We start from the raw sequence: 26,900 nt of genomic DNA on the forward strand, positions 1-26,900 counted from the left end.
TTCTGGCATTAATCATATTACTTTTATTTAAATGGTACGGTGTGATTTCATGTAAGTGGTTTTATTTTTATTAATACTTAATGCTGAATTTTGAACAGCCGTACCTAAACACTTTTACAAATATAACACTAAATACACTGTTTATTGCTCATTGTTTTGCATGAACATAAAACCTGGAAATGAATACAAGAATAAATAAGGCACCCTACTAATATGCTATTTTCTGTATTGTAGTAGCATGCACAAAATTTCATTTTGCTTTTGCAAGTCACTTTCCTCATTTTTCTTACAAGAGAAAAAAATAAGAGTTCGGGTAAGTGCCTGTTTGAAAGTCAAAACTTGAAAGCACTTTTTAATTTTCTTAATTCAACCGTCTACCTTACAAAACAGCTCTCGTATAGCATGTCCCAATTTCTTTTTCTCAAGACAAAAAGTATTTTTGTTCTTCCTTTGCTGTTACTAGGAAACATGCCTTGCAAGAGGAGTGTTCACGTACTGCTTGAGACAAAAGACCTGACTTGCTTTTTTTAGCTGCATTTTCTTCTTGTACTGACCCTGCTCAAAAGATAAAAATAAAAATGCAGAGACATCTTTCCTGACTTCTTGTATGTGGCTGGGCCCAAATCAGTGATCAGCAAAAGATAGGAGCTCCACAGATACTGCTTAAGGGCCTGTTTTAAATTTCAGTATGCCCTAAACCAGGGCTTCCCAACAGTTTCAAAATATATTCTGTCCAACTGTCCTTTGTCTTGAAAGGCCACGCTGGCTGTCACCTGTCAGGGCTCAGGAGAACAGCAGTGCCTCAGCCACCCTCGCAACTTGTAAGCCACTAGGGCAGAAGTTGTTTTGCAGTGCCTTCAGTGATTTGACAACCTACTGCCAAAATGGTGACAAATGATCAAATAAACAAACCAGAGGCACAACTCTGACCTCCATCCCAACTTTCTTTAAACAGTTTGTTCCATTATTTTAAGAAATGATATGAAACAATAGCAGAGACAAAAGGTTTGAATTTGTCTTTTTTTTTTTTTGTAATTTAAAGCAGATTATATAATAGTTTCCTGATGCTCTAATATTTATTCTTTAAAACTGAAATGTTCTTGCAAGGTAATATAAACATAGCAGGTTCAATCACCAAGTTTACCAGTAATATGAAGTATGTGTTACTTACTTATGTGACAACACCCAGCTTTACATAAACTCTGAAATGCAAAATGTCTTTTAATTACATAAGTTATTACAGTACTGTTTTAAAGGAATCTTTTGGTTATATGTAAACACTATAAATTAGCTCTTTAAAAAATAACCATGTAAGACAAGTATGGCATTGACATAGTTTAAAAAAACAATAAACAGCCCTAAATCTGAATACTCTCAGGGCAGAACAGCAAAAGCAGGTATCAATCTAATGCTGTGGAATAACATGCTGAAATTTCAACTTATTTGAAGAATCAGTACTTTTATTTGATCCTTCCTTTTGTTTTCATATTTTAAGACTTTCACCATCAGTGCTCTAAGGAATGGGCCAACTGGTACTATATGTGACAGAATAATATAAGCTATTTTGAGTGTTGCCATTTTAATAGTAAAAGCCATCTAAATAAAGTCTCCTAAATACATACCGGTTTAAATTAAAATCCTGAGGAATTATAATCTCTCTACTTGATAGTTTTGGTTAAGTGCAATTTGATGTATGCAGAACACTGTTTCATTTAAGGTCATTCTTAGTAAGGCATATTAAAAATAAATATAAAAGTGACAACATAATATTTAGTTTCTTGCTACAAAATCTTAGGCAAAAATATTTTTGCATGTAGTAATAGACTTTATCCATTTGCTGGCTTACAGGAGTTAAAATTTGTGCACTAAGCTTAACTGCCCTTGTCAGAATGTGCCACTGTGCTATAATAGTGATCCAAGCTACATGCTAAAGATTTTATTTCCATGCTCAAACATAGCTTGCACAAACTGCTTGAAGACTCTGTCCATGTAAGTGCACTTCCTTGGCCATATTCCTTCCAGAAAACCAATATGGCCTCCGCACGAAGTCAGAACCAAAGCAACGTTTGCATTTTGTTTGGCAGTTTCTACTGGTATAGCTAAAAGGGGGGTAAAAACATTTTAAATCCTTAACCTTCTATGAAATGCCAGCCATTGAATAATTTCTCTTAAATATTTCTCATATTATGTATGAATGAATAGGCACAACATTAATACACACTTAAATGTCTTACAGGGTTTGGAACCACAGCTGTATTAAAAACCATTTTTCTCTTCATCATTAACTCACCTTATCTGTGTGATTTTTTTTTCCTGGCTGCTGTAAAAATTTCAGCTTCATCTGTCTTTCACTCACACTGATGGAACAGCACCCATGTTAATGCATACTGAGGATTTGCTATAAATAGTGTAAGTAAAAGGACAATCAGCCCTCTAATTTTTAACTATTATTGCAATATTCAGCTTTAGAAAAGCTGAGGAACTGGACCCTCAATTGCAATTGTATGAGACTCTCAACACAGAACCTTTAATGTCAGGGTAAAATTTGGCCTGTAAGATATCCTATCGGCTAATATAAAAGATTATCATTATATATGATCTGCCATATTTTTACACCTGCATGTTTAGGAGCACACCATGCAAACACACTAGGGGATGGTTCTTGCCCTGAGGAGCCCATAATCTAAGACACAAGGTAAACAGAGAAAGAGGAAGGGGCAAACAAGTGTACAAGGACACAGAAAGTGCTCCGTGCTACCCAGGAGATTAGCGGTTCTCTTCTGAATAGTGACTGATAGAAATTATTTTAGAATATAGATTATTAGACTGGATAGTACAAGGATTTTTCTTTTGCTGGGTTAGTTTTTCTGATCTGATTAGCACCCTAATCCAGTTCCCCATGTTAATGCCAACATCTGAATAGTGGCAGCCACAGTCAGATGGAGCCTTCAGGGAGGCCTTCAGCAATGGCCTGCAATTAGCTTAAAGTCATCAGTGAATGACACCTGAGATATGCACTGATCTGGAAATGTGTAGGAGGAAGGCTTCAGTGCCTCCTGTTTTGACTCTGCATAGATGTGTGGCTTAATCAGTTTCACCACCTGGGCAGTTCCCTTTGTGAAGGAAAATAGAGGTCAGTTAGCACAGACTGACACCAGAGAAAGCATTATGACTTTACAAAGGGTACTTGATGTGACGGGATGACCCTATTATCATTTGAACTGGTTGACACAGCAGTGGAGCCTTATATCAAGACTGCAAACACCATAGATCCATAAAAATTAAGTTATTTAGGCAACTTCCTCTGAAGTTTTAGGTATGCTAAGTAGACATCTGAATGAGCAGAAATCTCAAGACATTTCAGTAAAAAATGCTCTTCAAAGTTCCAGTTTTCAAGTAAGAAACTATGAAATGGGAAGAAAAAAATACGGATTTTTGGTTATTCAGGATTGACAGAAAAAGCAAAAGCAAAAGAAAAATGCTTTGTCGAAAGAAGGGAGTAGCAGCAGCTTCCCTATGTTGTCTATAAAAGGTTATGATAAGGGAATAAAGCTGATTTTACGTCATATACTGCTCAACTAAAAATGCCTTGTCACTACAACATTAAGCAGAAAGTTGTTCACAAGATTTATACTACTTCCTTATTTACTTTAAAGTAGTTTTGAGTCAGATTCAATTTTGGGGATGTTCCGTTGTTCACATCCCTTTCTGACTGCACTTCCTTCAGAGACACCTTCCACTCATTCCTATTTCTAGGAGTTTGTTCCTTTACCCCTTTATACATTTGCTATCTCAAAGGTCATTATCCTTGAATAGTCCCTATCTGCATATTACTACCTTCTTCACAGACGTGCTCTTTACTTCCATTTAGATGCTGGCAAACTCATAGCTTTGTGCTTGAGATACCACTTTGCCTTCATTTTCAGCAGCTAGAGTAAGAGCACAGAGTAGCCCTTTGCTTAGCCAAAAAAGGACCCCCAGCCAGAGTAAGTCACAGGACAAGTTGAGTGCAATGACTGTGGTGAACAGCTGTGCAACTTAAAATAGATCAGGCAGAAGCACTGGACCTGTGGAGCCAGGGGAGCAGTCTGTGCCTCAGAGGTCTCTACCAGCAGCGCCTGGAATGACACGCTCTGTTCCACTCCAGGGCCTCAGCACGGATGCCAAACCAACTGCCCGCAGAGCTGGGGTAGTGTCTTGTGCAGGTGTGTTACAAGCTCCCTGCCCCATACCTGACCATGCCCTGGGGGAGCATGGACAGCTCCAGGGAGCAATGGGCTCTCTTGCCAAATGTGTGAGGTTCTTTGCTACTCAGTGCTATCCATTTCTTCCACTCTTTCTCTCCTTTCAAAATCACAGGCACCTAAATAGTTTGTAGATTCCAGCATTTACTAAGTGATTCTGATTCTTTGCTAGGAGGAAGAAACTGCTTCTTACTACTTCTACAAGAAGTTCTTGGCTTTTCCTTTCAGTTTGAAAACTAAAAATACTGTATGGAGGATCTGGGCCTTTTAAAGCATTGCTGAGGCCAGACTAAAAAGTCAATGATACAAAAACCTAGACTGGGGAATAGCACATGCTGAGAACATGAGATGCAGAAAACAATGTGTTACTTCTTGCAATCGAACACATGCATCATTTTCAGACTCAGCACGCACTTGTCTGGAGTTTTGCCTGAGTTAATCTGCTCAGCAATCTCTGATCTGCCTCTCTTGGATTCTGTGGAGGAACACATTGCCGTGTACAAAGAAAGTGGCTGCGATTCATGTCAGCTTCTGCTGACTTGCATAGGAATTTGCCCACTGCCAAGCATCTGCTCTTCTTCCCTCCAGTAGCCTGTGGTCTATGTTCAACAGAACCCAAGAGAGAAGTGGGGATCAGACACAAACCCCATGCCTGCTTCAGACAATGAATCACGCTTTCCACACCCGTTCTGCAGCTGTCTGCCTGGTCACTGAGGGGACTAATAAATAGGCTTCTGTGCAAGGTGTGGGAAGGAATAGATTTGACCTCCAAGTATCAGAGATAGGCATGAGAATTCCTTCAGTCCTAATGGATTCAGGATCAGCTGCTAATTGGCCTGAACATACCTCTTCACTAGCAAAAACATGCAAAAAACGTGACAGTCATTCAATTTGGCAGACTAGTGTCAATGTTTAGGGAGAATGTCCCTTCCTGATAAGAAACTGCTTTGCTGGGGGATTAAAAGGGAGATCATAATAAATGTCTCCTCTACTGTGGGGAAACCCTTACAGGCCAATCTCACTATGACCTCTGCATGCCTGTCATTCAGAGGTTGCCAGCGTAATCATAGCTCCCAAATCAATTTGCTGGTGGTCATTCATTCCCAAACTGGCTGGCAGTACTGGAGTGGGTGCCATGTGCTGCCTGCCTCCACACAGCTACAGTGGCTCTTTCCTAGAAGCCTAGCAGTCCTGCACTAACTAGGATGCTGATTATTTTCCATGCCTGGTCAGGTGCAAGCCACATGCAGGTCTTTACAGATGTCATCTTCCCCATCCTGAAATTCCCTCTATTTGTCCATGTAACTCCTCCCCAGCAGAGTTTCTTGCTCTGGAGGTTCTTGGAAAAGAATTGAGTATATTGTGTTGCTCTTCGGTGCCAAAATGCAAATGATGCTTGGCAGTGATGTGGTACTTTTCTCAAGGCTGTTCCTAGGGACTGTTAGCCATCCAATAAATAAAATCACAATGCAACAGAGTAAATTTTGCAATGTAAAGGGCAGATGAATGGAGCACTTGATGTATGCATTCTAGAAGATAGGGTTGCATGCCAAAAGATACCACTGTTCATTTTTGTCCACACATACAATGTACTTAAGTTTCTTTTGGCGAAAATCTGTACTGCTGTTTGATCCAGCAAACACGGACCTGTGATTTATGATCACAGAACTACAATGTAAATACTTGTATGCAAAATTACTTCATTCAAAACCAAATTATTATATGTTATCTGCCAAAAATAATTACTATTTTCTTAAAGTACAAAAGAAAAAACATATAAGTCACTGCTATCAGACGTTCCATTTTTTGCTTAATTTCTCTGTTCCTTAAACTTTTAACTTAATTGTTATCTGTCTGGCCATTCCTTGGCCATTTGGTCTCTCCTGACAACTTCATTTGACTGTGCTCTTTTACATAACAGGATGTAAAGTAACACTGAAGAGCAATTACTCCAAGTTTGAATTCAGGGCGACACAAAACTTCAGAGAGTTCAATAAAATATAATTAACTGAACTTTAGACATGCACTTATTTGTCACAGTGGATCAGGAGAGAGCTGGCATGGTACCTAGCTCCAAGGGCAGGCTTCCAGTTCGGGCACAGTGCTCATCAGCAGCAATTAGCTAAGCATTAGTATAGTGAAATTTAAGTCAGATGCCTAATACACTGTTTAAAGTCTCTTCAGAGAAAAATGCCAATTCAGATGAAAAGTTAAACGTGACAGTGATAATGAATGCTATCACTCCATCTTCCTGATTTATTTTTCACATTTACAAAATACAAGGGCTTGACTTGGTTTTATTATGTATTTCCTGAAGCAGTGGCTTGTTTAAATTAGTTATGGTGAGAGAAGTGTCATACAATGAAGAAAGTATTTGTTTTCATTAGTCAGTATTATGCAATATGAGAATTGCATTCCAGAATTAAACTACAGATACATCAGCTGCCAAACTCTGTGAACTTTAAACAGCAACATTAAGGAAGGACTGCAAATTGATTGCTTCTTCATAATACTGGATTGAGATCAAAGGGCACATTTTCACTATATATTTAAAAATAACTGCTGGGAAGTACAAAGCGTACCAAAAAGCACATGAGAAGAAATGATCAGGTAGTAACAAGCAACTGAGACAGCATCTGCACTTTTTAAGGGAAGTGTCTCTTTAGGTCCACATTATGTAGTGACAAAGCAGACTTGGTTTTGTGTCCCTCGAGCTCTGTTACTGGAAGATAGATATCCCTGGCTTTATGGAAACTATTTAAACACAAAGGAATTCTGGCACAGCTTTCTCCCTGATGAGTTTTCTAGGCTGGTTTCCCAGCTCTTGGAAACTGCAGCTATCTACAACAGAATTGGAAGATAGCTTAAAAGCTGGTAGGTATTACTGGGAGAGATGAGGCATGAAACAATCAGTCCCCTAAGTCAATAAAAGGCTTGGGTTTGGATGAGTATGAATTTTGTGGCCTTGAATCCATGATACAGTTTTGAGTGGAAACTGCCTTTGGCTGCCACAGGCTTCTATGTGTCCATGCATAGAATTTTTTAAGTCAGAAAAAGAAAGCCAGTTGCCAGAATAAAGTCACCTCCAAGACTAACACCAACCCTTTACGTTTGCTAACACAGAACAGCTCATAGAAGATGTCAGGATGTCAAGATGAATGAACTCCAATAACTAATGGCAGCAAATACAAATCCCAGGCTGCTAATCGGGATGCTCTGTGTCTCCTGCCAGCACAACGATTCTCACTGAGGGTGCATAGCACAAATGAAAAAGGAGCCAAGGATAGACAGATATAACAGAGTTGTGCTATTAGCTGGAAATCAACATCGTCCTGGTAGCCCTTTCTGAGGTAAACTTGACTCCACAAGTACAAGGGTTTACAGCTAACAGCATTAACTCTGAACAAGGAATAAATGAATGCCTAGCCAATCAGATACCTTCATGGAGAAAGGCTGGTTACAGTCAGATTTTTAGGAGAAGATGGACAGTTATTACAATAGACTCTTAGCACTTCTTGTTTCAGAAGTCCTGGTGTTCTACCTTGCCCCCCTCTACACTTCAAGACTTCTGAGGTATCCTCACAATTGTTTAGATACCTATTTTTACACAAGCAACCATACCACGGTTCACCAAGACTTATGTTACTTTTACAAAACAGCTTCAAGGATTGAGATATCTACTACAGCTGTACTCTAGGGGACTCAATCTTTGTGTACTCAAATTAATCACAGAACTGCTAAGGCTGTAAGAGACCTCTTGAGATCATCTAGTCCAACCCCCTGCTCAAGCAGGGTTATCAACAGCAGGTTTTCCAGGGCTGTGTCCAATAAGGTTGTGAGTATCTCAATAGATGGAGACCAAACAAACTATGCCAGCATTTGACCACTCTCACAGTGAAAAAAAAAAAAAAAAGTGTCTTCTTTTGTTCAGATTGAATGTCATAGAGTCAGATCAATAGCTGGCTCTTGAGAGCTGGAGATAAAAAGAGGATGGAGTATCTGCACTAGCTTTAATCTAGGTTACAAATGTCCCAGTCCCAGTCATAATGGGCTGGGAAAGGTTAACAAATCTTTCAGGGACTGAGGCATACTGACTGGTTTACTGCTGTTGTCACTATGCTAACTAAGTAGACCCTGCCAGTTATTACTTAACTTTAGACAGAAACCATAAACTCAGCTAGTGCCTAACAAGGAGGTGAAACCATTGTTCTCTCTCTCAGATACTCTGTGAAAGAAACATGGCACAGCAGATGAGCTCCCAACAGTGTAAAGGAAAACTCGTCTTTAGGGTCCTAAGACCCATAAAAATTATCTTCAGAATCACTAGCCAGATTTTATACTTGGACATAGATTTTAGGGTCACAGCCCATCCATTCTAATTTTCAGGCCATTATAAGCTCATAACAGAACAAGCAACTGTCCAATTTCAAGGAAAAAAGATCCCACAGAGGCTAATAAATACAAGTGCAAATTTTTAAAGGTGCATACAGTATTCTACTATAATATTGCTATGTTTACTCTGACCCTTTTTTTTTTATTAAGCCTCTGTTTTGGCCAATGTGAGGGATTAATTGCAAAGATTAATTACTACTACAAAGGGTAGTTTGGCTAATCTAGAGTTACCATTTTTCCCCCTCATATTAGGTGTCTGTCATCTCTTTACATTGTTCGTGCAAAGCATGGATGCTTTTTATACTACAGAAGAAGAAGACTTTTTCTAGTGCACTCTACTGGAGTGGCCCTTTTCATGTCACATTAGTCTCTAACTGGTCTTTGAGCTATAAATAGTAATGTGTGTGCATGTTTCTGTATGTGTTGTACATCTGCACACAGATAAACAGTACACACAAAGAGTCTCTTCCAATTCTTTCATTTCTGCTTGTTGTTCTGATCTGTTTGCCTGCTCACTTTGGTTTCATGACTCATTCTGCAAGAATCTCACTTCACTTGTGGTGGCAGAAGAAAACTTCCCTGAAATAAATCAGTTGTATAAACTACTTTTTAAAGGTGGCAGGTGCTCATTGCTGAAGACTGTTGCTTCAACCAGCTGTTCATTTTAGTAGTGTTCCTCTACATCAGCTTTTGTTCTCTTTTCTGAAGCTATAACCAATACACAGACCACAGGAACAAGCATATATTTTCAGAGCAGTTAGCAACGGGGTTTTGATCTTTAGAGGAAAAGCAAAATGGTAATGTGTTCGGCATGAAACAGAAAGAAAATGGCAAATGGAGTTTTCAGCCTGTTACTTAGCTGATATTGAGGCTTCTTATTAATTCCAATATGCCTCCTTCTAGGAGCTCACCTTGTGTGTATCTCTTCCCTTACCCTAGACTTTGGCCTACATGATTAGATGTAAGTAATCTAACTTAGTTGGGTTTTTATACTTTTAATTTACAGGCACTGGAGGTGACACTGACATCAACAGATGAGGATTTCATGTCATCTCAAACACAGGCAAATCCCAGACATTCTTTGTAGAGACTTAAAGAATGACAATAAAAACCCCCACTTGTTTCCAGTTTGAATTCTGAATGTCTACATCCAGGCATCAGAATCCAAGTTTCTTTTTTTATGGGTTCTCTTCATACTTGGTGAACGGAAACAGGTGCTTCTGAGAGGGCACTACATCTGGTATCTTCCTTACAGTGAGATAACTCACACCCTAAATGTGCCTTGACTGTAGAGACTCCACTAATGCCTAATGAGGTCACCTCATATACTTCTGCATTCTGTACTAACAAAGTCTCGCCATCATCATCTGTTTTATATATGTCTTAAACTTAACTACAAGGCTGAGCCATGGAAGTTTTGATCCTCCATGCAAATAACATTTAAATACACTTCTACACATAGGCCTGAGTTTATTCTCAGACCTATGTAGTTTGTCTTAATGACTGCATATACAGATAAACACATTTTAAAAAGCCTAAACTTACCATGAGCTGGGGAGAAAACATCATCCACAGAGTTTAGACATAACACTGGAATTCCTACTGACTTCAGCTTGCGACATGGGCTAGCATCTTCATAGTAATCATCAATTGAACGGTAGCCAAACATGACTGAAGTGAACTGCTTATCAAATTCTCTAACAGTTCTAGCCTGAAGTACAGAATTCAAATAGGGAACTATGTCAGCATTTGGAAAACAGCATCCAGCTCAAGCAGAATTAAGATTTTCACATACCTTCATGACAAGATCCATATCAAATAATTTCTCCAACATTTGTCGATGTCTAAAAAGAAGGATAGAAAAATTGGAGGGCTTGTTTTTTCATTATGTAAACAAATGTAGAAGTTCTCTGCTTTACAGATACATTTATAGAAGTAACTGTCTAACATGTTTGTTTTTGATTTTCTGTCATATTAATAATCTGTCTGGAATCCAAGAGCAGAATAAATGTTCATCCATATGCAGGCACATCCAGCAACATGGTGAAAATCTGCATAAGCCATGAGAAAGATGCCAAAGATAAGAGAACTTAATATTTGGGAATACAAAATACACCCTGGTTTTATAAAGCCATTGATGAACTAGGCCTTCCTGTGCTTTTGCAGTCAACACCGACTTAAAACAATTATTATATTTGCAATCTATTCAAAGTCAATATGTACAAGTCTAAAAATTTTAAAAATCCATTTACTTCACCCATAGATACAGAAGTACATTGGGTTGTGAGTCCCTTGTGCAGCATATACATTTAATCACATTGATGACAAACTTTCTTGAAAAGATCCTTTTGATTTCAAAACTTGCCAAATAATGCACAGAGAACAACTAGAGTTGTTTTACAGCATTATTTTTGCCAATACTTTTATACCTGCTGTCGATTTCATGTTAAAATCCTCCACCTCGCTAAATAGTTCAGAAGGCAACTCACCTGCTGATAGAGGATTGTAGACAAGTGGTCAAGTAATAGTTGAAAAGAAGCCAGTTTAGTGGCTTCTCCAGAGATTCTACAGATTCAAAAACATTCCAACCCGCAGAGAAAATTGCAGCTGCCATTAAAGGAGTGTCTCTGCCAGTTTTGCCCAGGTAATTTAAAAGAAGCATGCTACAAATGAAAAACAGAAACATACATACTATCAAATTGTTTGCTTCAATTTAGAGTAAATGTAACAGTCAGCCATGTTATTCTCTGTTTTTCAATAGTTTCTCCTATGAGTCCTACAGTTGTGCCTACTACACCTAGAAGGTAGTCACATAATCAACATATGACTCATGAAGTTTACTTTCTCTACTATTAGAGGAACAGGGTGCACTGTGTAGGTTGTGAGTAGGAGTGCATTTAGAAATAGAGATGTATTAGTCTTACTTAAATCACTAAAGGGAGGGAAAAGTCAAATGATTCTTACTTGTGGAACAAGTATTCCCAATTGTTTGTAACTTTTACCATCTTACAGGCTCTTGGTCTGATCAGCGTGCCTGACAAATGCAAACTGCCCTGGCACACCTGCCTCACTGTGAAGAAGTCTTTTGAGATTAAGATAGTGCCATTACCTCACCTCACATGTATGGAAGAACATAGCTCTTCTTTAACACAAAGTATGAAGTCTTGCATAATGAATAAAACTGAGAAACAAAATTATGACCCAAATAAATGGCTCAGATCTTGTCTTTCTGACCAATTGCAATTTACAGTCTCTACTGCTAATGTACACTTGAGTTGAAAATGGGGGGATTTCACAAGTATCTACCCTTCAAATGTAGAAAAAAATAAAACAGCAGGAAGAGTAAAATAAAAATACTGACGAAAAAGCTCTAAGTCTTACTTTACTGCCTGAGACCATAAAGTTTGCAACAAGCATTTTAATACCAAATTTTCAACACAAACTAGTTAATCAGTTAACATTATGATAGTTTCCTGGATTGCCACACTCTGTACCTTGGCTCATCTCCTGTACTTCAGAGAGGCAGCAACCTTTAGCAAAGACATTATGAACCAGCCTTCTATCACAGAGACTTTATCCCTCTGCACTACCTATCACATCATAGGACAGCAGTCCAATAAACCAACCAAAAAACAGTTGCAGTAGCAGAAGGACCACTTCTCTAATAGAATTCACAGAGTATATGTGGTAGAGAAAAGGCTTAGGAATCTTTATGTTACAAAATAAAGTCCCCTTCCACAATAATACCTACTGAAGATAGTAGAACAGGTGGTCTTTCATTTACATTTATGTATGTCTGTGAAGTGAATATATATTTTAATTCTTAACTGGGCATATCTGTCTTATATAGATTATCTGACTATTCAGAATATTCTGAAAAGCAATAGATGATAAATAACTCCTCTAAGATTAAGACAAGTGGATGATTTTTGCATATGTCCCTGGTGAAATCTTTGCTCCTGCTTCATTTTAAACATGCAATGCTCCAATTAATTTTGAAGCATGGAAACAGTTCTCATGTAGATGATTAGTGACTATTCCCGTGTTCTGTACAATTAAGCATATGTTTTCTGGTTTTGGTAAAGGATTTTAAAAACATATTGGAGGGTGAAGGTGGAACACCTTGCCTAAAATTGCCCAGTGGGGCTGGTGACATATAAGGTACAGGTCACAGATTCCTGTGCCATTGTAACAGATTTTGCCAGTATTTTGGATACCATAACTAGGTTAAGCCAAGGACAGAAATGATACTAAGGGCTGATGTGGCCTTTTGTACCAATCACAGAATTGCCAGCTTATACCACACCTTCAGTCCTTCATAATTGCCAGGCACAGGGAATTGTAGCCATCCCAACATCAACTGCCACAGCAAGGCACAAGCAGACTAGATTTCTGGAGAATATTGACGACAATATTTTGATATGCAATCAAGGACCTAAATAGGAGAAAGATTCTATGGATCTGCTATTCATATGTAAGGAAGAACTGGTCAGGTAGAGAAGATGCAAAACAGTGTTGGCCACTGAGATTATTTGATGGTGGATTTTTAAGATGAAAAGTAAGTGGGTAAGGTAAGGAGCAAAATTACAATGCTGGAGAGAGTTGGCTTTCATTTGTGCAGGGATCTGGTTAGCAAGATCTCACATTACATGGCCCTGATGACCAAAGGGGACTTTAAGGATAACCAAACATAAAACAGAAGTATGATACATTCTGATATGCAGGAAGAGTAGTAGAAGATCACATGGAGGAAAAAAAATTCTTTTGACTAATTTCGGGAGGAAGTATCTTTAAGGTTGAAGAGGGGTGGTCTGCCTGGGAGAAATAGTCACTGCCCAAGCATGCAGGGATGCAGTTAGGAAAACTGAAGTTCAGCTGGAGCTGGAACAAGCAAGGGATGTGGAAGACATCCAAGACATCCAAGAACAGAAAGTTTTTTGCAACAAGAAAGGATCCTCTAAGTCTTTTGGTACAAAACAAGACTCAGAACAAACAACATTATTTTCTTTCCCCTTATCTGTGAAGCCAGTAATCTCATCATAGAATGCAATCAGATCACCTGGGCGTGTTTTGTCCTTGATGAAAACTGTCACTATTACTCCCCATATACTTGGAAATGGCTCCCAGAGGATCTTCCCAAAGAACTGAAGTTAGACTGACCAGCCTTTTTCCCTCCTGAGACTACTATTCAACAGAATAGGGAACCTAGTGACTAAAGATTTGCTAAAAAGCAGAGAATACCAGCCTTGAACAAATATGTATTTATCTCAAAGCTCCTACAAGTAATCGATATTTTAATGTCAATATATAGTAATATATATTAATATCAATATATATGGGCTGTATCTGCCCATCCTCCACAAAATTTATTACGGAAAAAGAAAGGAAGTTACCACTGTGTCTGCCATATTCCTAAGGAAAATTCTCTTCTGCTACGATTTTTGTTAAAGAGGCTGCTGGAATATTTCTGCTAGCTTCTGGCAGTGATTTTTTTTTTCCTAAGGAACTGTGCTATCATTGTCTGTTCTCACTGTGCTTTCTGGAGAGAAGCCAGGACATGGCAAGTCTTAATATCACATGCTCTACCAATCCATACCAGTTTGAACAATACTGCTTCTTGCTTCTGAGCCAGACAGAGCAGATATCCACACCTATTCCAGCCTAACCTACCCACACACTGCACAACACCTAGTGAAGACAAATCTTATTGCCAGAGGTTGCTATGAAACATGGTGTATTAGCTCAAGAACCTGTTTCACTCTGTTCCAAACACAGCCTCCATAGTGTCCAAAGACTATATTGCCTACCTGTTTGGCTGTCAATCTGCCTGTCACTGTTTCCTATCTATCTTTCTCCACACCCCCACCCCCCCAATTTTTAAATGTTACCCAATTTCAACCTTCTCTGACACAGAGGTAAAAGCCTCAAAGATATGAAGTTTCTAAAGGTCTTCTGCATATTAACTGTTGGAGAGAAACCCAACTTGCTTGCAGTTCAGTAAGTAATGCAGGTATTCCAGAGTAATAATTTACAATCAGGCTACACCAGTCTTATGATCACAGTTAAGATGAGACTTGTGTTACACAACCTTACCCTCCCATAGAAACACCTGCTGCCATGAATGGAGCTGAGGGGTACAAGCTGTGCACATGATGAATAACAGCCTCTAAATCCTCTGTGTTAGCTGCACAGTAAGTCCTCGGTGTCTGTAAGGAGTCAAGAGAGAAAAAATGCCATCATAAGCTTTTGTATTATCCTTTAAGGACAAAGCAAACTGAACAGTGGACCATTATATAAGAAGATAAATTTAGCATTTATTGTGAAGCTTCACTAAATGGCAAATATAAATCCAAAGTGATTCACAAGGAGGTGAAGGAAGGAGTTATGCTTGTTACCATTATAAAATAAAAGAGGAGAAAGTATCTTCAGTATCTGCAACCTCCAGGTCATTAGACAAAATCTGAACAGAGATCATGCTAAACTAGACAGAACTAGATCAGAACTAGATAGATACTGATATTTTTAAACTATCCCAAAGAAATGGAAACATTATAAAGGCAGTCGTTTACAGAAAAGGAAGTTATAACAACAATTTTACTATATTCACCCACATTCAAATGCAAAAGAAAGCATTAGATTTCAAGTTCTGTCAGCCAGCATTTGAAAACTAACCATATTTAGATTCTATATTCAAAAAAAAATAAACAGATAAATAAATTCCCCAGCGTGGTTTACCTTATTTAGTAAAGTATTCTATTACCTGAAGCAATGAAACATGTATTATCTGTTCTTTATCCATCATTAGTGTCTCTTTAAATCCTGAATCAAGACTTGGAATGACTTCTGCTGGCATCAGATTGGGTAACCCTTTGGGTAAGATTTGGTTAACCACTTCCCTGCTATTGTAGGCTAAGCACAACTTCTGAGCCTCCCCTGCACAGACAGCTGGAACAGGCCACATATTCTGACCTGACAGGGACTATCTGGAGCAGTATGAGGGAGACAAGTCCATTTAGGCACCATAAGAATCACAGTAACAGATGTTCATTCTAATGGTGTTGTCTGGATCTCAGCTACAGAGAAATAAAGTTTTTAACTTTAGAGCTGCTACCAACATGTTAGCGACCTGGACTTAACTGCAGGTACTGACTGAACTGCCAAAATTCAGTGAAACATTAAAATGAAATATAAAAATACATAACTATGAATTAAGGGAACTTTTCTGTTGCCTGAGGCAACGATGAATTTCAAGAGTGTTTTTTTAAATTGCTTTCAGTTAAACTGCCTGGCTATTTGTGGGTGATTTTAAAAACATTAAACTAATTACTTAAAACACATTTAACAAGAATATTGAAATGTTGATGTCAAAGATTAAGAAATGGAAAGAAAATCTAAATCTAGATAATTAAAACTGAAGATATTTTTAATTTCCATTTATGTTGCATTTCCATTTCTCATCCGCATGAATCACTCTTCAATGTTTAACCTCCTATTAATTATAAATAATGTGAATGTGTTTCATTTTAATTAAATTGTCAACTTTACAAGAAAAAATAAATTATTTTTGGTAACTAGGATCTAATGCATTCTAAATGAAAGTGTATTTGATTGAAGTTTATAAAACTAAAGACATATCTTCCATTTTAAATTCATTTAATTCCAGACAGTTTAATGTTTAGCTATCTATGCTTTGTATGAAGATATTTTAAAACACCATCTTAGCTCACAGTGGCTATAGTCAATATAATATTTGAGTATTCCAGAGCAATAATTCACAATAGGTTTCAATAACCTATGAGAACAGTATTCTTTAAATAACTATTATTTGTTGTAAATTTGAATCTATATTTAAAGTGACTAGAAAAAGAACTGCTTACATAACTAATTCCTACTGTGGTGCTTAACTATGCTTCAGAGTCATTAAGTAGGGATTTTATACTAAAATGTTGAAAACTCTCTGCAGAAAATGTGATAATTTCAGCTGGTTTTCTGCACCACAAGAACTTATAAAGCTTAAAGATGTAAATCCGATTACAGTAAAATACACACAATGTATCCAAACAAGGGATCTTTTCTCTAAATGATTCAGAAATTCATCAATAAGGACTTTGTGTGTCACAAAACTGCTTTGTAGATCCATCTCCAAAAGTATGCAGAAAACTACTCTTAACATGGCAATATTTGCATTGAAATGCTTTATCTGATTATGGGAAAACATTCTGAGCTTTTTAAAGTTTGAAACCAGGGGATTAAAAAAATTCAAAACAATACCAAGTATTATGCACATTCATTCCAGCTGCAGAATTGTCAACAGAATGCATATGAAAAAACAAAGCTTATTCAGCAATATTTCATCATGCCTTGTCCCTAGCTGCAGAAAACGTTTAGCTCCAAGATTTTTTCATCTGAAGAATGGCCAGTTATTTCTAAGCAAACATGATATGTCTGTCCCAAAGAAAAGTCCTCTGTAGCTGAGTGTGTGTCATGATTGCTGAGAAAAATACAAGAACACATTTAACTTTCAGGATGGAGACATCCATATAAAGCTGGTTTGTTAATTCACTAACATGTAGTGTGGATCACTTTTAATGGCACACCTTTTTAACCATATCAAAAATATATTTTAAACTGGGAAAGAAATGAAAATAGATTATATTTGGATATGTATGTTAAAGCAATGGGAGAAAATTGCAATGATTGAGGAGAGATGTGCACATTTTAGATACTGCACTATGTTTTGAAAGAAAATGTAAGGATTATTCATTTTAATGTTACAGATATTATTAAATGAATAATTTCCTAAAATGAAATGTTCAGAAAAAATGATGTGTTGACCAGTTTCAAAATAAAGAAATAATATTGGCATATGATTGATCTACCAGATAAGTGAATTCTCTTCTGTGCATTTCCAACCCATGCTCTGAGTTTCTCTCATTTAAATCCAACTGTACAAATAGGGACAAATGATTTCATAATTACCACTTATAAGTGAGAGATGTTTATCTTAGAAGTCATACTTACCAAAAGCTCCTCGCCAGCAATTCCCCGATTGTTAAAAACAACGCATCTAAAAATTAAGACAGTAAATTCAATTGTGCACATTGTTAATTTCACCAAAAGAGGCAACTTAAGCACAGAAAAAATGAAAATGCATAAAGAAAAATGAGTCACTTCTATGAATAAGTTCAGCACATAAATATTTTCAGACCTACAGATCCTAGAGGCTGACCTAGAGGCTGTATGGAACAAGCTTTATACCAAAATGGAGTTCACTGAGGTCAGTGGGACTATCAGAACTCTGTGATTTGTAGAGGTCAGATTGCAAGGTGAGAACCCCAAGGTTTAACTGAAGGTGGAATAGACATGTCCTGCCTGCACTCTGCCATGAGCTCTGCCAGTGCAGGGCCCAGCCTAAAGCTGTGCTCTGAAAAAAGAATGTCAGACATCCGTGTGCAGACATCCCCACAAAGCTACATAATTCTATTAAATCGGAAGAAATGAGCCAAGTCAAGATGATAATTACAGCTGGATCTAAGTTGTAGGTTCTTGGGAATGTTTTTTTTTCTCCTCTGGTACAGCAGAAGTTTCTGATCTCTCTCTGTTGGTGGCAGTCTCTAAATCTTCTAGCAGTATTACCATGATTTAGGAATCCATACTTTCTCAATAAATATTATTTTTCTATTACTCTTCTACCATCTCACTGAAATAATTTTATTAAATAATATACATAGTTAGATGGTTTAAAGGCATGAAAGAATATTTATTTTGGTATTTTTCTCAAATGTTGCTATTTAAAAACAAAATTATAGCATTCTCTTGAAACCTGACCTAAAGCTTCACTTTTTACTGTTCTACCTTCTTCCCTTAGGGGATGAAATGCAGATATAACTTCCAGGAATACTTTAAAAATTAATAGTAACAAGTTGTTGATTTCAGGGCTTTCCTCTGATATTTTTTACTGCTAAGTTTTAAAGTGATTTAAAAAGTACTTTGAACAAATAAAGTGCTGCTTTACTTTCATAATTTAGTAAAGTAGTTATCCAAATAGAGAAGAGATAGCCAAACATGTAGATAAAAGCTTATACATTTCGAAGGACTTACTGGAGTCAGCAGCAGAAGCCAATCTGCAAAGACAAAATCTAATATTCCAAATACAGATCCTGGAACAATGACAACTAATTTTAATGCGCAGCAGCAGCAATATGGTTACATAAAAGAGTCTACTCATTAACTAATCACTTATGTTACCCAACTCTGACCAGAAGCCTTAAAACGAAACTAAATTACACAGTGACAATGAAGAGGTGACAGACCCCCTTAAACACTATCAGTAAGAGTGGGCTAGCTCTCCTTTCTGCACCCAGGAATTTGAGGCTGCTGAATCAAGCAACTTTGGCATTCAGAAGCCGACCTCCTCTGAGGCCTACTGCCAGCAAACCATCCACACAAGTCTTCTTGGAGCTGAATACAAACCCCTTCTCTAGAAAGTATAAAGTTTAACACCTAATATAATATAATAACTTAAGAAGCAGCAGCAAAGCCCTATGCAGACTTAGTTGGCCTTCACTGCAACCTCTGGGGCACATCTGTAGGTATTAAAACAGCCCTTCCAAATGTACTGCCTGTTATATAATTCCACTGTGATTATTATTACTAATAACACTTCCTTACATAAACTACTGCATTCAGATCTCATTTGCCTTAGGAAAACATCTGATACATATACATACTGATATTGGATCCTACCAGAAGCAGCAAAATGAATAACAATGAAAAACAACAGTACCTATATCCCAGTGTTTCGCTTTGGTGGATCATATGAAGAATGTAGGATTCCTTGCTTGTTCCTGTCAGGCCAGGCAATAACAGGACAGTGGGTCTTGTGCTGGCATCCGGATAATATGAGCTGTCATTATTATCAAACCAATCCAACGAAATCTGTCCTCCATCTGCTGTTTTAATGAGCTCACTGAAAGGTACATTTTAAGACACCACTGATTAGATTGAAAAATAAATACATACTATTAAGAGTGCTTGCGGTTTACAAATTAACAGGTATCAATTCTCCGTTTTTCATTATGTTTTAATACTCAAAGTGCCACCTGACTAGGCATGTCTGCATTCAGAAAGAGTTACACCTACAGCTGACAAGAGTTAGAACAGTCAATTTGCAGAGTAATTCCTGTTCAGTAAATGAAGACAGTAAATGAAGACATGGCCTTTCATAAATTGCTGCTGATGTACTGGAAGCTTGTAGCTAATGTGATTTTTGGCACTGCCTTGTGTTTTATACAGGCATTTGTGTGTATTGCAGATTTCCTTTGAATCATCTGAGAATCTCTTGATAGCATGCTGGGCAATGTAATAAGCATTTATCACATTTTCTTCCTCTTCATCCAAAGAAGTAGAGAGTATAATGGATTGCTATGTTTTAAACATGCAGAACACGGACAAACACACTACTGCATCTTTCACCCCTTATCACTACAAACTGTGCTAGAATGTATCTTAATAATGCAACAAATATTGTAATATCTCACAAAGCCATGCATGCATTAAACAATGACAAAAAAGTTTTGTTCTTTGTTTTAGAAACATACAAATCTTCCCACTTCCTGGAAATTTGAACAGTTGAAGAGCTACTTGGCTTTTATAATTTAGAAAAGTAGCTGTCCAAATGGAGAAGAGATAGCCAAACATGTAGATAAAAGCTAACATATACATATTTGAATTGTTCGAGGGAGTTGGTATTGAAACTACTGAAATGTAAGCCAACCTTGCATTTGATTCTTCTTTTGAAATTTTAAAGGTGACCAGCCTTGTTGGACTCATTACCTCAGCTTTGCCCTTTTTCAGTAATAGGAAGTAGATTAAATGCTAGTGAGTACTGCCAACACAATCTAAAATGGTGCAAAATAAGTAGTTCCACTGCCCTGTGGAACTATGTTTCTTCTCTCAAAACCCTTGAAATAAAAATGTACAAGAAGGACTAGAAAAAGTGGACATGGCCATAGCACTGAAATGTTTCCTAGTTACTAAAACTAAGGGAAGCTGCTAAATGCTAAATCTATTCTACCGTGCAAGCAGAGCTGAAACAACTTGTGTTGCATCCAGGTTCCGGCGCATAAAAGTCCTTCTCCTTAGGTCTTGTGCCAAATGCCTCATTTGCCAGACTAAGTCTCATTTCTGTGTGAAAGAGATTAGCTGGGGACAAAAAATAAATATAAGGGATATTTTCCCTCTTAGAATTCAGGCATGAAAGAACACAACATAAACTCCACAGGTAAAAGTCACTCTGAAAATCCCAGAAGTTCTATATATTCAAAACAAGGCTGAATGTGGCCATACTATGGTTAAGGTACAACATGTTGGTTTAATGGACAGATACAATAACTGCATGACCTCTGCAAAATTATGGCATTTGAACACCAGAATATTTGATAAGCCAAGTAATTGTGCTGCCATCCAGAGGGGCCTCAACAGGCTGCAGAAATGGGTTGACAGGAACTTCACAAAGTTCAGTGAGGGGAAGTGCAAAGTGTTGTGCCTGGGAAGGAGCAACCTCATGGACCAGTAGAGGCTGCCCATCAGGAAGACAGCAGAAAAGGACCCGAGGGTCCTCCTAGTGGACACCATGTTGAACATGAGCCAGTAATGTGCCCTTGCAGGAAAGATGGCCAAAAGTCTGGAGGGTGTGGTGGCTTAGGAGGAATATAGTCAGCAGGTTGAGGGCAATGATCCTGTCCCACTATGGAGCACTGGTGATGCCACACCTGGAGTACTGAGTCCATCTCTGGGCTCCCCAGTCCAAGGCAGACATGGACATACTGGTGAGAATCCAGCATAGCGCCACAGAGATGATGAACAAACTGGAGCCTATCTTCTATGAGGAAAGGCTGGGACAGCTAGGGCTGCTCAGCCTGAAGAAGAAAAGGCTCAGGGGGAACTTAACAATGTGTTTACATACCTGAAGGGAGGATGCAAAGAGGATGGAACCAGGTTTCTTTCAGTGGTACCCATTGACAGAACAAGAGGCAATGGGCCCAACCTGAAACATGGGAGGTTCTCTCTAAATATGAGGAAACACATTTTTAATGTGAGAGTGACTGAGCACTAGCACAATTTTCCCAGGGTTATTGGCAGTCACCATCCTTATGGAAATCTGAAAGCTATTTCTACATGATCTGGGGCAGTTGGGTCTGGGTGACCCCGCTTGAGCAGGGGAGTTGGACTAGGTGGCCTCCAGAGGTCTTTATGACTTCATCCACTGTGTAATCCTGTGAACATATAACCACATATTGTTACCCATATTTCGGTGCTACAAAACTCTCTGAGCTAAAATAGGGCCATTTGGGAACATTGACATTTCAAACCTACTTAATATTGAATCCATGATAAAGGTAGTTCCAAGTCTATGACAAAGTTTTAAAGGTGGGCATAAAGGAAAAAAAAACAGGCACAAACTTGAGCAATGACAGTGGGTATGATGCAGTCAGAGTAAGAGAACAGCTGGATATCAAATCAATTGCTTTCCAGAATAAAGGCACTTACTTCCTGTACTGCACTTGGGGTCTAGATGTGATAAAGGGGCGCAGGAGCGTCTGTACCCGACCTTCCCAGCACCAAATCGTGGGATAGTAAGTTTCTGTCACAACAGGGCAATATTCCTCGAGAAAGCGGCAGAAACGATCATTGCTTGCCACCAGCTGGGGTTTCTAGGAAAAGAGACTACAGTCAGACATGGGCATTCTTATAAAATAAACTAAAAAATAAATAAAGAAAGAAACAAAGCTTATTTAAATCATCTCTCAATTAACTAATTTATTTCATATAATCATTTGCAATGCTTTTATCTTTCATGGTACAGAGATAAGTAAATGAAAACCAAACAAAATGTCAAAATGCCCAAGTGAAAAGTGAAACCCATTAGGCATAATGGATTCCTTACCTATTTCTAATAACATCTAGCTCTAGCTAGATCTAGCTATGATCTAGCTCTACTTTTACCAGCATTGTATCTTCACCGACAAATTAAAATCGTACTGTTTCTTAGTAGGCAAGAAAGATTTTACCAAGTCCGTTTTCTTGGGCCACACAAAAATGACATTTAATTCATGCATGCACTTTGACCACAGTACCTTTTTTCACCTGTATGCTGGTTTTGCACACTTCTCCTCGCATCTCATTCTACAGTACACAAGTGCATTGGTTCCTCCTCTCTAAGAATACTCTGCATGCAGACAATTTGCCTACAGTTTCCATTTGATTATCAATTAACATGGAAAAGTCCCTGTATACCAAACATCTCAGGTTTTAGCAACCTTATTTCTTATACCTCTCTGTCACAATGACTCCCCAACATGCAAGTATTAATAGGATGGTAACAGACGCTTCGAGGAAAACCATTCCACAAAAACAGCTGTAATGGCACATCCTCCATTCGTTTTTCTCTTCTAACCAAAATCAAGTACCTTCTTCTTTATGAAGAGGAACGCTACGTTCCCAGAGGTTCTCTGAAGGACTGTGGCAACACTCAGGTCCTCAACACTCAAAAACCTTTTGATATGCGTATTTTCAGTTGATTACACATTCAACGAGGCGCTCTCACCATGGGGCACTTCAGATCTCACCACGCTCACCGTATCCAAGTAATTTGCGATTGCCTAATTTATCTGTAAAACTACTGCTGATGAGGAGATGCCCAAGAGTGCTCCAGCCCCCAAAACGCTGTCATGGTGCCTTCAGAGGTACTTAGGACGGTACCGACAGGGACACAAGGACAGCAAAACTACTTTATCACCTGCCCTGCTAGTGAACCAAGTAGGTCGGGTTCGTGTTGTGGAGGGCAGTCTCCCAACCTCCCTTTCCAAACCATGGCACCTGGCCAAGCTCTCCAACTGGTACGACTTTTTTTGGGGTCTGCTGAGGCCGGAGCTCCTTCCCCTCCCAGACCGAGCACGACCAGGGGAGCCCCCCCTCACCGCAGGCCGGCGGCCTCCGGGGGTCACCGGCGGCCCCCGCGGAAGACGCAGCCCCGGCGGGCGGAGGAGGCTGCGCTGCTGGGCCCGCGGGGGCTTCGAGCGGGGTTTCGGCCGGCCGGGACCCCGAACACCTGCAGGGGACGGATGAGCGATGCGAGGACAAGGCGGCCGCAGAGCCCTGCCCCCCTAGCCATTCCAGGTGCGATCCCCTCGCCTACGGGCGGTGGGTCGCGGTGACCTTCGGGACTGTCCCCATCGGCGGGACACCTGCGGAGCCCGTCCTCCCCGCCGCCCTCCCGCTCACCTTGGCGATGCTGTTGAGGTAGTAGCAGGCGTAGGCGACGCCGAAACCTAGTACCAGGGACAAGCCCACGCCGGAGCCGAAGAACCCCACGCGGACCTGGCTCTCCAGGTAGAGGGAGAGCTCCCTGGTCAGCACCTGCCAGTCCATCGCACACGGGGGACGGCACGGCAGGACACCACACCCCGGCTGCCGCGGGCGAGCCCACCCCGGCGCTGAGGGAGGAGGAGGAGGAGGAGGAAAGGAGAAGGAGGAGCTGGCGCCCGCCTCCCGCTGCCGCTGCCCGCGGCCCGCTCCGCGCTACAGCGCCGCCCCGGGACCGGGACCGCCCCCGCCGCGGCCGCCGGGGCCTGGGGCCGGCTTGGAGGGGCTGGGACCGGGCACCGGCTGGGTCGCAGCCTGGCCCGCAGTGGACGCAGTCCTGGGCGGCCCGGAGTGCCTCAGCCGCCGCCGCCAGCGCCGGCTCCTCCACAGCAGTGCTGCGGGCATCGGCCGCCCCACGGCAGGTGGCATCTCGGTGCTCCTTAGCGGTCACCTTGCCCCGTCGCTTTGGCGGGAGGGCAAAGAGGGCGTGTGGGGGTCAGATAGGAAAGGGACCCGTCCAAAACCGTAAGGAACTGCTGATGCAGGCGTGTGGAAACTCAGTCACTGCCGGATAGGGAAAAGGGGACATGAGCTTCCAAATTAAGCAGTGGTTAATCAGCAACGCCTCTCTTAATATTTTACGTGAGATAGAAGTGTGCTACTGCTCTTCCACTTATCACTACTGTTACAAGGCATTAGTGAAGACCAGAGAGGAGTAGAGATATCTCTGATTCCCTAGAGAATTTGTGCCAGCTCCCTTTTCAACTGTATGGATTGTTGCCTGGAAGCCCTCGTGTTTGCTAACTCAGATGCTCCTCCCTTCAGCTTCATTAAAAGACGCACAGTATCTGCTTCTTTTCCTTGGCAAAATCTTAGGGGCACAGCTGATAACATGAAGATCCTGGAGCTGAGCATCTGCTATTTAAGATGCATGCATGCACCACGGTACACAAAAGTACTTTCCCTCTCCCTATTTTATGGCCCAGCTCCATGAACTGCTGGGAGAAGACAGACGTTGCTCAGCAAGACTCTTCTCTTCTTACCTTATCTGTGTTTTCTTGCTATATCCAAATTTCAAAATTTACCTGAAAAAAAGGAAGAAAAAATGTAACAGCAGAAAGGAAATGTGGCCTTTTTCACTTGCTCCTCGTAACTAAGACAGAGCTTACCAGAGAGATTATGCTTTGACATAAAGCATTTCAGTCCAAAATTTTCTTGTTCACCATGAAACTATTAATAAGAGTGTATTGCAGAGATCTGAAGAAATTTTAAGATACCTATTCTTCCTATACACTCAGCTGTCCAAAGTTGAAAAGAGTATGGGAATTGGTAAGTGAAGGCAGGGATGGTCTGGGGTTTGTTTTTTTTTCCCCAGCTCTGTTACAAAAACAGGAAACCAAATGGGTGGGAACCTGCTGTCATCAACGCTGCACTTCCTTTGCTGATGGAGAATAACCATACCTAGGTTTTGGTCCTGACTTGCTGGGAGTGTATGCCATACACCCCAGATAAAAGGATTTATCATGAAGGGACACTCCACTGGGAGAGCTGAAGTAGATAGCTCAGTTTGGGAACATGTAGGCTTCAGCTACAGTGTGAACTTAGGAATCTTCAGAGACAATAATTTGGCTGAACTGCCAACTAGATTTTAGGATGCAGAGGAACCTCCTCTGAAGGAGGAACTAGTTGTTGCTTGAAGCAGACTGTTCTGTATCTGAGTCCTATCCTACGCTGAAGAATCCTTGAGTCACCCAAAATCTAGAGAAAAGAAAAATCCCAAATGCCTGAGAAAGAAGAGGACGCAGCCTGTGTCCTTGTTCTAGAAGGCTTCGAAATGCATATCCACTCATTTGACTGAAAAGTGGAAGGTGTGGTTGTTGATGGTTAGAGAAAGCCTTTGAGTCATACAAACCCCGTAGTTTAATGACTTCATCAACAATCAAGAGAGATTGAGTGCCTGAAGAAACATCCAGACACAAAGGCTGATGAGGTTTATCTGGTGTTGGACTTCCACCTACCTCTTGTTGCTTACTCATGGGAATATTAACAAGGTCAGGCACATGTGACACACCGTTGGCAAACTGAAACAAATGACATGTACTGAGAAGGCCTGACAGGTTTGGGTTTTTTACTGTGTAAACATGTTGCTACATTGACAACACCAGTAATGTTAATAACTTCCTTCTGCTTCAAGCAATCCCCATCAGATCCTCCGGTTCTGGTGCTGGGTTTTTTTAAGTCTTTAAAAGGTTGTCCTTTGACCTACAACGAGCAGAGCTGATAAAGAAAAGACTGTACTCTGCTCATATTTCAACCACTTCTAAGTGATTGAGTCATTGCAAATTGTGCATGTGTGAAAAAATGAGGTGGTCACTATGGTGTTTTGAACACTTACTCCTTTTTTGTTCAGAGAAAAAAAGTCCACATTCCCAGAGAGAGTTCCTGTTTGCAATATGCTCTCTTCTCTCCAAGTGCTTCATAAAACGATTGCCTCAGCCCACTACTAATGGATTATAGATTAAGCAGAAATAAAAGGGCACAGACCTGTTCTTTCATACTGTCTCCCAATTTATCTTGCTTAAGCAATAGATAATAATTGCCAGAAGCAATTGAAGAGTTACAATTTGATTTGCTTTTATCACTAGAAGGCTGCACTATGTTTATGTTATCTTTTGTTTAGGGAGGTGGTTCTATGATCGACTGGGGCTTGGGACAGAATCATTGTGTTCTTACTGACATTCCAATGGGCAATTGCAAGTTGATCCCACTGCAGTTCTCTGTAGGCCCACTCTTGGACTAGATTTCAATGAGCAGCACCTCTGATGAGGAGCAAAGTGACTTTTAACCTCAGAACTTTAAATTCAAGGTTCTGTTTGATTATATTCTTTTAGTTTTGTT

The 26,900-nt window shown here is 39.8% G+C and overlaps 1 protein-coding gene across 2 annotated transcripts; it reads right to left on the reverse strand.

Moving 5' to 3' along the window:
- On the reverse strand, positions 1 to 24,197 carry ABHD3 (abhydrolase domain containing 3, phospholipase). 2 transcript variants are annotated; one of them, XM_014871290.2, is made up of 9 exons: positions 23,922 to 24,197; positions 22,188 to 22,351; positions 19,423 to 19,605; positions 17,658 to 17,703; positions 14,730 to 14,842; positions 11,126 to 11,299; positions 10,432 to 10,480; positions 10,182 to 10,347; positions 1 to 2,099 (listed from the first exon to the last, which is right to left on the reverse strand). In XM_014871290.2, exons 1-9 carry the CDS (start codon positions 24,066 to 24,068, stop codon positions 1,921 to 1,923), a joined length of 1,221 nt encoding a protein of 406 aa, XP_014726776.1. In that variant the 5' UTR covers positions 24,069 to 24,197; the 3' UTR covers positions 1 to 1,920. The 2 variants fall into 2 exon arrangements, with proteins under 2 accessions (XP_014726776.1, XP_088030043.1); XM_088173917.1 differs by lacking the exon at positions 1 to 2,099 and adding an exon at positions 2,214 to 2,398 and having other exon boundaries at positions 23,922 to 24,182.
- Positions 24,198 to 26,900: the final 2,703 nt, after the last annotated feature.

The sequence above is a fragment of the Sturnus vulgaris genome, chromosome 1, assembly GCF_052056855.1.
Source record: "Sturnus vulgaris isolate bStuVul1 chromosome 1, bStuVul1.hap1, whole genome shotgun sequence".
NCBI classification, from domain to species: Eukaryota; Metazoa; Chordata; class Aves; order Passeriformes; family Sturnidae; genus Sturnus; species Sturnus vulgaris.